This window comes from Phalaenopsis equestris, unplaced genomic scaffold (assembly GCF_001263595.1).
Source record: "Phalaenopsis equestris unplaced genomic scaffold, ASM126359v1 Scaffold000164, whole genome shotgun sequence".
NCBI classification, from domain to species: Eukaryota; Viridiplantae; Streptophyta; class Magnoliopsida; order Asparagales; family Orchidaceae; genus Phalaenopsis; species Phalaenopsis equestris.
In genome coordinates, this window is record NW_018164606.1 from 351,937 (window position 1) to 363,448 (window position 11,512).

The window sequence follows — 11,512 nt, forward strand, 5'->3', positions numbered from 1 at the left end:
CGCAGAGAAGAGCCTTGACCCTGCATTGTAGTACGTGGGTCGAGTGGCAATCAGGAAAGCCGCAGAGCACGACTCAGACTTCCGGGGAGAATTTTGTAAGTGATATTCTCTCTTTCAAGCAATTTCAGCATTCCCTTCCTTCGTTGCGTCGTTTTTCTTGGCCCTAGGGAACCCACGACTCCAACACTGTAGCCGAAGTCGAGATCGTGAGGAGCAGGCGGCTAGGTTTTTGGGTTCCGGGATGAAATCCGTGAGCGGTAAAAAAAATCACATTCTATTTCAAGAGAAATAAATCATAGATTAGCGGAAGCGTACCGGAGTCCATTACATCGATTGCACAAGGTATGATCTTCCAATCTGCAGATTTTCTAGAGTTTCTTTAGTTTCTTGTTGATGGGGTACAAATCAAATCGGGACCATTACCCTTTTAAGTAATTAACGGTTACAAAAAAAATTTACGATATGATCTTCCAATCTGCAGATTTTCCAGAGTTTCTTTAGTTTCTTATTGATGGGGTGCAAATCAAATCGGGGACCATTACCCTTTTTAAGTAATTAACGTTACAAAAAAAATTTACTTAATTCTAATTCTGCCCCTCATCAAATTAGAATTTGCACTTATGATATACACACTATAATATCATGATAAATGTACCCAAAGTCGTAAACTTAATTCTAAATTATTCCACAATAATTTTGACTTATTAAATGATGACCCAACACATTTATTAATTACATTGTAATCCCAAAATTAATCCAACACCTATTTCATTCTATTTGAGACATTTATTTCTTCTTGTTGCTTCCATTCTAACTAATGTGACGGATTGCACATCTTTATCATTTCTATTCTAGTAGCCGTGGCCGTCGGAAGCGTTGAACTTGCCTCGGAAGTGTTGAAAGTGTTTTGAGAGCTTCCGCGAGGATTTTAGCACACCATCAGCGAAGGAGAAAGGAGATTTGAGGCATTGGGAAGAACAGGGAAAAATTTTAGCAGCTTGGAGAAGTGGGGTTGCCGAGAAGCCGTTAAAGGTATGTTTTTACAAATTTGTTATATTTTTAAGTTAAATCACCTTATGAACTAAATATATTCTGAATTCCTAAGTCGTTTAAAATTTCAGGTTGTTTATTCGAAATTGGGAGTTCGAGACAAGTGTATGACAATGCACTTAGTACTTCCTTCCTCATGGAGAACCTGTGATTTAATGCTCTGCAATTATACCAAACTGATATAGGATTCCGAATTGTACAAATTATAACATTCCTTTGGCTCTACCTTTTTTTTTATCTTTTTAACAAATCTTATGTGATATAGAGTTCAATCTCAATGGATTACAACCATAAGAAAATAAAATCCACTTTGTCATTTAAAATGTCCAATCACATAATATCACATGCAAAAATTTCTTCAACATAATTCTCTAGATTTGTGTTTGCCGATTCCATTAAATTCACCAAAACTTTACATTCCATTTGTTTTCAGACTGATTAAGATACTTCTTAAATTAAATTTAATTGCTACAGAACATGGCTTAACATAGCATTTCCTTCTTAATTTATAAAGTGTTCAGTCTGGGATTCAAGTTTCTAACCACTTTCTGTACCACTCAAGTATATATCACTTTGCAATACCATAATAGAGTATCCTTCTCCTCATGCATATAATTCAGTACACAGCTTCTTGTCGTTTTCTTCTACTTTACTCTTACATTCTCCATGTAAAGATAATATCAAGTTTTGGTTTAGCTTTTATAGAATTATTGCATCTCTCATGTATCTTTTACTTCGTACGAGAGCTCATTCTGGCTGAAGAGATGGCCATACAAAATCAAGATCAAGTATCAACCTAGGTTTTATGTTTTCTTATCCAAAACCAGCTAAATGGAGAACTCAAGGTACTAGATTTTCTTATTTGATGAGAAATCTTCTCCCTACTCGTATCTCACCATTATACTTAGAGCTGTCAAAAAAATTAGTCTTTTGCGAACAATTTGCGTTCAGTTCGCTAAATAGCTCTTGTTTGATTCTTTCTTCAAGTAGGTGAGCCGAACAAAAATATATTTTTTAGTATAAATGTCAATAGAAGTCTGATCAAGCAGCTGTTTCAAGGGAAAAAAAAAAAAAAATTAAACTGGAAAGGCGCAATATAAATACTATAATCAATAAATTTTCAATTCCATATTTTGATGATGAATATTTAACCGAAGGCTTTTCAAAAGCACCTCCTTGAAGTTGCAGATGATTTTTTTGGAGCACGCATAATTGATTAAGGTACTGATTGTCTGTGAATCTTGGAGGTTGAATATGTAGATTGTGTCTTCAAGCATACCATGAAAAAAATTATTTAATAAGTTGAATTAATGGACATTACAATGTTGATGTAGAGTAACAATTAGAAGAAGCGGAATGGCTACAATCTTTGCTATTGGATTGAGAGGTTCATGATAGTTAATTTCATGTTTTTGATTAAAACTTTAAGCTACCAAGTATTCTTTATGATGTGCAATGAAAGCATCAAAGTTATAGATAGTTTAGAATGTTTGCGACAACTCAAGAATTCTTGATGAGATGGTGGAGTAACAAGCTTCCTGATTCTTTTTTGTTGTAGATCTTTCAATTTCTTGCAATTAGCTTGCTGCTAATGTTGATGTTTAACAACTTGACTATAAGAGGTGGGTTGAGTTATTAGTGAGATGATGCCCTCAATTTACAATATGTTTTGGATGTCGAATTATATATTATAACATTATTTGTATAGAATGATAACAACAAAATAAGGGTTGTGAGGAATTGTTGTGTCAAAAGAATGTAATGGGAGAGATTTGATTGAGGTGTTTGAATTATTGAGTGAGTTTTGATTGTGAAGTGGGGACGTCTAGAGCAAATTTTGAGGCAAGGGAAGAATGGGAGAAGGATATGAAAAGTTTTGATTGTGAAGTAGGTGAGCCGAGCAACAAGCGGCTAGGTTTTCGGGTTCCGGGATGAAATCGATAAGTGGTAATCTTTATTTCACGCTATTTGAGACATTTATTTTCCTCTTGCTTCCATTTTGACAAATGCGACGTATTACACATCTTTATCATTTCTAGTAGCCGTCGAAGGAGCTGAACTTGTGTCTAACTGTTTTGCGAGCTTCCGTGAGGATTTTAGCACACCATCAGTAAAGGAGAAAAGAGATTTTAGGCATTGGGAAGAACAGAGAATAAATTTTAACAGCTTGGAAAAGTGTTGGGTTGCTGAGAAACCGTTAAAGGTATGTTTCAACAAGTCAATTATATTTTTAAGTTAAATCAACTTATGAACAAAATATATTCTGAATTCCCAAGTCATTTAAAATTTCAGGTTGCTTATTTGAGATGGTGAGTTTGAGGCAAGTGTATGACAAAGCACTTGGTACTTCTTTCCTCATGGAGAACCTGTGCTTTAATGCTCTACAATTATACCAAACTGATATAGGATTCTGAAGTGTACAACTTATAACATTCCTTTGTCTCTACCTTTTTTTTTTCTCTTTTTAACAAATCTTATGTGATATAGGGTTCAATCTAGATGGATTACAACCAAAATAAAATAAAATCCACTGTCATTTAAAATGTTCAATCACATAATATGACATGCAAAAATTTCCTCATCATGATTCTCTGATTTATGTTTGTTGATTCCATCAAACTCACCAAAATTTTACAGTCAATTTGTTTTCAGACTGAGTAAGATTACCACTTATCGATTTCATCCCGGAACCCGAAAACCTAGCCGCTTGCTGCTCGGCTCACCTACTTCACAATCAAAACTCTTCATATCCTTTTCCCATTCTTCCCTTGCCTCAAAAATTGCTCTAGACGCCCCACTTCACAATCAAAACTCACTCAATAATTCAAACACCTCAATCAAATCTCTCTCGTTACATTCTTTTGTCACAACAATTCCTCACAGCCTTTATTTTGTTGTTGTCATTCCATGCAAATAAGGTTACAAAATAGCACTCGACGATCAAAAAATTATTGTAAAGTGAGGACATCATTTCGCTGATGACACTCAACCCCCCTCTTATGGTGAAGTTGTTAAAGATCAACATTGGCAGCAAGGTATGTCTAAGAAATTGAAAAATCTAGAGCAATAAAGAATCTAGAAGTTTGTTCGTTCACCATCTCATAAAAAATTCTCGAGGTTTCGCAAGACATTCTAAACTGTCTATAACTTTGATGTCTCCATTGCACATCATAAAGAATACTTGGAAGCTTAAAGATTTAATCAAAAATATGGCATAAGTAATCACGAACCTCTCAATCCAATACCAAAGATTGTAACCATTTCGCTTCTTCTAATTGTTTCTCTACATTACCATTGTAATGTCCATTAATTCAATTTATTAAACAGGTTTTCTTCATGGTAAACTTGTAGACACAATCTACATACTCAACCTCCAGGATTCACTAACAATCAACACTTAATCAATTATGTCTGCTTCAAAAAATCATCTGCAACTTCAAGGAGGTGTTTTTGAAAGCCTTCGATTAAATATTCACCATCAAAATATGAAATTGAAAATTTATTATTTATACTGCACCTTTCCAATTTAACTTTTTTTTTTGCCATTGAAACAACTGCTTGATCGGACATCTATTGACATTTATACTCAAAAATTTTAGAATTGATTTAATGAATTTTGTGCTTGAGACAAATCAAACCAACTATTGAATCCGTGAAATTTTAAAAGTGGATTAGTTTTAATATCATTTCAAACCTAGGGCACTGTTAATCACTATACAAAGTGAAATTCATGTAAATAAACACATGACATTACAATTTAAGTGAAACTCAAATTACTATGTCAACCAAAATTCGTTAAAAAATTTTAAAATATTAATTATTATTAACCTACTGAGATTATTGGACGGGTGTAAAGAGGTAATGGATTGGACCATAAAAGTTGAAGAAGATTTGCTTTGTTGATCAGATATCTTTTTATTATGATTTTTTCAGGTTAGTTGGACAGTGCAATAAGGCACTTACATATACAATATTCTGCTTGTCACATACGCGATCTTGACGTTGCCACCATTATTTGTATGTTATTTTTCTTAAAAAGTTGGTTGGGTGATTTCTTTCACTATGTGTATGTAAAGTTGAAGTAGAGCTATATAAATCATAGAGTCTCTTTCGTTATAATTTCTTATTTTCATCTATGTTTGATTTTTCACATCTTATTTTTAAGCACTTACATGTAACAAAGTGGTATTATCATGTAGTTTTAGATTGGTGTCTATGAAATTTGAAACCCATAAGTTTCATAATAAATTTTGGCTTTTAGTGAAGTAACATGTGAGATATGTATATAGGTAGGAACACAAAATATAATAAAAACTTTTTCTTATCTTCATACTCCAATACTGAATAGAAACTAGAATGCTTTTCATATTGGTCAAAACAAAAAGGAAGTATTCAATATGGTGAATTCGAATACTCTGCCAACCCAAAAGCACAAAAACATAGGAAAATAAACACATAAACTATATCATTTTATATGTTACTAGTTAAGTAGAAGACTGAACATATTGCTCAAGTACACTTGATAAAGATTAAATAAATCACTGATTATGAATCAATTTAGTTGCTTGTCTAAAATCTTAATCCACCCCATTTTTTTTCTCTCTTAGATGCAATTTATTATATCTTTTTATTTTATTTATTATTTTATTTATTATTTTATTTTATTTCATGCGTACTGTTAAGTTTAGTTTATGCTCACTGCAGGAAACATTGCGATAACCAATTGAAAATCAGTTGATATGCCTTTTCACTTAAAATCGGTTAATTATCGACTAAAATTTCAATTGTTAATTTTATCGACTGAAATTTCAAACAAAAAGTCGTCGCTTATCAATGTTAAATTTTTTTCCAGCGCTTTTAATCATTACCGACGCCTTATGCCGTTGGTTAAAGAAGGTATTAACTGACGGACATATTGTGTCGATTATCCATAAACCTGTCATTTGACGGGGTGCTAACCAACGTGTTTTTTTTTAATAAGAGTTGGTGTTATGCGTAGGTAATAATGTAAATTATTGGTCTAGCAATGGCTTATGTTTGGGTTATTTGCAACAGCACAACTACAAAATTTCTATGGCCTATTAACAATAATATTTTTTTTCGACAAACTTTTTTTATTATTACCGATGTCATAAGTCTTCTGTTATGAACGTATATTAATCGACAGTCACACATCATTGGTTATCTTCAAACCGTCATCTGGTAGGGAATTAACCGAAGTGTTTTTATGATAAACAACATAAATAGTCATCGATAAAAGTATTAGTAAATGACAGACTTTAAGTCATGTATAAGTCATAAAAAATAATCCATTGTACAGCCAAAATTGCGGTCCTCCCCCTTCTGGCCTAATCCTCTATCCTTTCGCTCCTCTCTAGTTGAAGCCCTCTCCTCTCCTTGAAACCCTCGCATGTCCCTCCAACCCTTCTCTATTTCGTCCAAAACCATCGCCTTCATCGCCGAACCCTTGCAATACAATCCGTAGGAGCTAGCTGAGAACGCAACGACGGGATCACAACTTACATAGACCAAAAACTCCCATATTTCGCCTTCTTCCACTCCTCTCCTACCCGGAACTATTGAGGAAGGTGACTCCTCTTTATTTACCATTGATCTCATTTTTGGTGAGGTTTGTTTCCCTCACTAGGGCCTGGGATCTAGCCACAGGACTTCCTTACTGACTCTCCTAGAAGAATAGTATTGGGACCCACAACACTTAGAAATTTGAGCGTTTCTTGATTCATTGTAGTCTCATATGTGTAGTTTCAAATCCTCGACATCTAGTTAAGTCGATTGGAACCAACATACTGAAACTCAAGTTGAGTTTTTATCAAGATTGAGAATATCTTAGGATTATCTTTTGGGACTTGGGGGTTTTCGATCTTTGAAGCTCCACATACACTTAGACCGCCCACATACACAACACTTACAAACACCAAGATTCACATATAATTCACTGATCGAAATTAAAACCAAATTTAAAATAAAATGAAGGCCCTTGTGACACAAATTTGAGACCCTTTGGCAATGGTCGAGCGATTCATTGCCGAAAGCATTCTGCTAGACTTTGGTCGTTGCCTAGACAAGTACCAGTCAGCATTTTATTTGTCGAATGACCCAATCGGATCGATGAATGTCATTTGTCGCACCGCCCACAAATTGGAGTTAAATTGATCTGTAGTTCATGAAGTTGTCCAGACGACCTTGGATGACGTGAGCGCATCCGGAACTTCGACTTTACCCAGGAAGGAGACTCATTTTGATATATTTTTGTGCACGGACAGATAACACACAAATGAATGTGTATAACTTAAAACATTAAAAAAATAAAATAATTAAAACCTTTATTTAAGCCTCACGCCACTTCTCACAGCATACCCTCATGATGCCCTAGTGCCTCCCATTGGTGAAACAGCTGCGACTCTCCCCTTCTCTTCTCAGAAGCTCTCAGGCTTGCTCAGCTTCCCCTTTTGGGTCGCACCGCCGGCTAGTTCACCGGTGGGAACCGGCGAGGCTCCCCTACTCCTCTCTTCCTCGATGAACCCTTCCTCACGCGTCTCTCTCTCTTTGTGAGAGAAGTGTTTACTAAGGGGGAATTTGAGAGAAAGGATGCAGAGGAGGTAGGCAAAGTCTTGAGGCTTTTCTTGTTTTCTTTCTCTCATTGTTTCGCTCGATGCTTTTTGCTTTGTTACTCTCATTTCACTCGCTCCTTCGATTGGCCTTTCCCTCTCACAATTGGCCACCGCCTGAACTCTATTATTGACATTGCTTCTGACAATGAGTGTGGAGCGTTTGTGAAGAAGAGCTCAAAAAAGATTGCTCCTTTAGTTGTGAGATGGGGAGCAGGGCTGACGTGCAACCTGAAAATGATTCGTAAATCTTAAATTGACTTGAAATTGACCCAATTAGCTCAAAATTATCCGAAATAAACCCAAATAACTATTATTGTTTACCTTAAATGGGTTTTATGGGTCTCGTTTGGGTTGGTAGGTTGAAGAGTCAGGTTTGGGTTGACTTTTTTTACTCGTATAATATTCGGTTAGAGTATTTTTCTAGTCGAACTCAAACCCTACCCACTAAGCCGAATCGACAGCTTTACCTTGGATACCCTAATGGAATAAGCAACAAACTTGACTGAACAATGGTCATCAATACTAGACCTAAAGCGACTTTTGAGGTCCAAACTACTGTTGAATTAAGTCGCACATCAGGAGCAAAAAAAAAGTTAGATTTTTGCATTCCTCTTAATTCTATTAAGAAAGAGAATACCTTAGTGAATGTTACCGTTGCATATGAAAAAGTTAGTTGTGATGTGGATGGGCTTGAAGACAAGATAGATGAAGAAATTTTAAGTTTAACCTCCACTTGGTCATCTGATGAATTAGAATAAGATGGATTCTTGTAGGTTTTATTTTTTACACTATCTATTTTTGTGTTTCCTTCATTAACTTCTATTGTCTCCTACTTTTATTTATATTATTTTATGCTTTTACTTTCGTAAGTTTTCTACTTTCACTTTTGTTATTTTTTCTAATAATTAGTCAGATTAATTTAGTTATTATAGATGACTTCATGTGGCAATGATAACCATGGTCCTCAGAGATCAATTGTCTCCAGTTTCTTCCGAAGGAAGAAGCAGGCGGCTTAATGACCCACCATGTAGATGAGCACAACTGTTACAATCACCACATCGATCACCACAACGGTGCTGATCATTCCTTTCGATTCACCTCCGATTATGTAGACCTACCACACTCCTACAATGCCCATCACATTGCCACATCCATCCTCCAAGGCAAGCCCTTCACTCCTGTCGAGCCTGTTGTGATGGAAATCTCTAGACGGATATAGATTGAGTTGGATAGAGATTCATAAGTAATTTAAATTGTAGTAATTGAAATTCATTTCTACTATATTATGCAGCTAATATTATTTTCTTACAGGTTTTATATTACAACTCGTCCACAAGATCACAGATATCAGTAATAGTAAGTTTGATGCTTTGTATTTATCATGGATGAAGATCCTGATTGAGGTTTGGGATATGTGGTTCGAAGAATGTGAGGTAAAGTTAAATAATTTTGAAATACATTTATAATCTTAAGTTACTCTTTAATAATAATTAATATTGTTTGATATTTATTTTGTAGTATGACTTTAATGGAATGTTATGCATCATTAGCTGAATCAACAGAACTTCGAGACTGAGGCCATAACTAGTTTGAGAAAATTTCACTGAAATCTGCAAGAAGTGGCAGAGTTCTATCTAGATAGACAAGGATTTTTGGATTGAGTTGTCAAAAGCGCGAACCTCTCTTGAGTATTGCGGGACGAGGGAGATGACCCAACAGAATCAGGCTTACCTCAAACTGTAGGGGCATTGGTACCTCCTTACACATAGTGAGGCTCGGGTTCACATACTGAGTACAGGAGGTGGATAGTAAGATGTATTCCTTGCATCAACAGGATTTCTACAATTACATTTTTTTCTAACCTTTATATGTTAACTGAGGTTGACGCTGGGATGAGATCCCACAATTACCATGTTGCATGCCCGCTCATTAGTGTCAGACAAAGTGCCGGTGGGTCGATGACATACTTTGCCATGTCCATGTAAGCTAAACAATTTTTTTTATGAAACTTATTTATAGTTTTATCTCAATGCTAATTACCTTTTATAATCTTCCGTAGGACGAGCATGTGTGCCTGAAGGATTCGCGGAGTTAGAGCCCAGCAATAGTTGGTAGCTATAGTGTTTAACTAACTGCCCAGAGTTGAGACCTGGAGAGAAGCTGTCAAGGGGAAAAATAAGGGGAGGATCTACAGCTTCGGTGCCAAGGAATTTGTTTATGAGGTGCATCTCTCTAATTTTAGCTAGAGGTCATCATTGGTTGATGGCAATGTTTTCAGACATGTGGTCGCACTGACGAAGGAGTTGATTAACAGCTTCGCTACTGAAGTACGTGAGATAGAGTCCAGGATTAATGAGACGGAGCAAGCTATTCATGCCGTGGTTAATAGGATCGAGGCGAGTACTGAGTAAGTGCAGCGTCACACACGTTGTTGTTGCAAATTTTCTTTGGCCAAGGAGGAATAAAATAATTAGTTTCTTTTTCTCTATCTGTGTAGAACTTTGTTTGTATTTCTTTCATTTATTCTACAGGCACTATTGTATTGGAAGATTTGTTGGTATTTGTGGTTATCTTTATTTTGCTTTTATTCATTGACATTCTCTATTTGTTATTTTACAGTGTTATGGGATGGTAACACCACATTGGCTAGGGACCCTTATTTATTTATTTATTTATTTTCTGCTACAATTTAACGGTTAATTAGCGACTGAATTTTCAGTCGCTTGATTATTAGCAGCTGAAAAAAACAATAACTAAATTTGCGGCTAAATAATCAAACCATTATTCAGCTGAAAATTTAGTCTTTGAATTTCTTAGCCGCTAATCAACTGATAACATTCGTCGGTTGAATTCAGCTGATAATGTAGTTAAAAAGACATGATTACCGATGAATTTGTCAGCCCATAATCACTTAATTTGCTGTATTGGCCTACAAATAAAATGCTAAAAATTACAAATGAACATACTATAATTTTTATTTTCTATGAATAAAAATGAATTCAAAAACTCGAGTAGATGACAGAAACGCGGCCCTTCCCCTTCTTTTTGGACTTTTCTCTTTAAAGTGAATCAATGCTTGCTCTATAATTTGGTATTTTCAACGAATATTAATCCAAAAATTAAATTTTACTGCTCATGCAGATGGCAGACGCATGATCATTTCCCCTCCGGGATTTACTATTTACACTTGCATTAGATTGATACGTTGATACTTACCACTCATGCAAGCTTATTAATGATGTTTAGAGTGTCACACATGTAGATGAGATGGTGACTTGATGATTAATCTTATTTTCTGCACCGAAAAATCTCACCGTCTCAATAAAAAATGTCACACATCTCTTCATTCATGACATTTGTAAGGCCATTATTACCTTTTGCAAAATATTTCTATTCCAACGAAACATTGGACATGTCCTCTCCTAAGGTTTAGTTTGAGAAGACGTTGAACCTCCATTGTTGTATACACAAATATCAAATTGTGAAATCATGCCCGTTTCCTAAACTGCCAATCATCGAACAGGCCGGACAGAGCCCTTCTTTTAAGATGTATTTTTCACTGTGTCGACCTACCCAAAGTGATTAGATCACTTTTGATCATTCAAACTGGCCAACCGATAACAGCGTCCAATCATAAATAAATGTATTTGCCAATTTTCAAGATTAAATCCACCATCCGAGGTAAAAGATGTCTGTAACATTGCTGACATCGGACCATGCACCAAGAGGAGGGCGCGTCCTCGTTAAATCCTTCCCATCGGAAAAAAAAAAAACGGGATAAGGTAGGCTAGGGGGGAACTGGGGAAGGACACGTTATTCTAAGGAGGAAG

The 11,512-nt window shown here is 35.5% G+C and overlaps 1 protein-coding gene across 1 annotated transcript; it reads left to right on the forward strand.

Moving 5' to 3' along the window:
* The first annotated feature begins 901 nt into the window (after window positions 1-901).
* LOC110022039 lies at window positions 902-10,273 on the forward strand. Its single transcript, XM_020720817.1, has 6 exons — window positions 902-1,032; window positions 1,122-1,149; window positions 8,642-8,845; window positions 8,994-9,115; window positions 9,233-9,663; window positions 9,742-10,273. The coding sequence occupies exons 3-5, from the start codon at window positions 8,698-8,700 to the stop codon at window positions 9,287-9,289; spliced, it is 327 nt and encodes a 108-aa protein (XP_020576476.1). The 5' UTR covers window positions 902-1,032; window positions 1,122-1,149; window positions 8,642-8,697; the 3' UTR covers window positions 9,290-9,663; window positions 9,742-10,273.
* Window positions 10,274-11,512: the final 1,239 nt, after the last annotated feature.

Excerpts from the sequence above, each read along its gene's own strand:
- LOC110022039 (XM_020720817.1), top strand. The coding sequence starts at position 8,698 with ATGACCCACCATGTAGATGAGCACAACTGTTACAATCACCACATCGAT. Across the intron at positions 8,846-8,993 it reads TGCCACATCCATCCTCCAAG|GTTTTATATTACAACTCGTC; the intron begins GCAAGCCCTTCA and ends ATTTTCTTACAG. Across the intron at positions 9,116-9,232 it reads TGTGGTTCGAAGAATGTGAG|CTGAATCAACAGAACTTCGA; the intron begins GTAAAGTTAAAT and ends ATGCATCATTAG.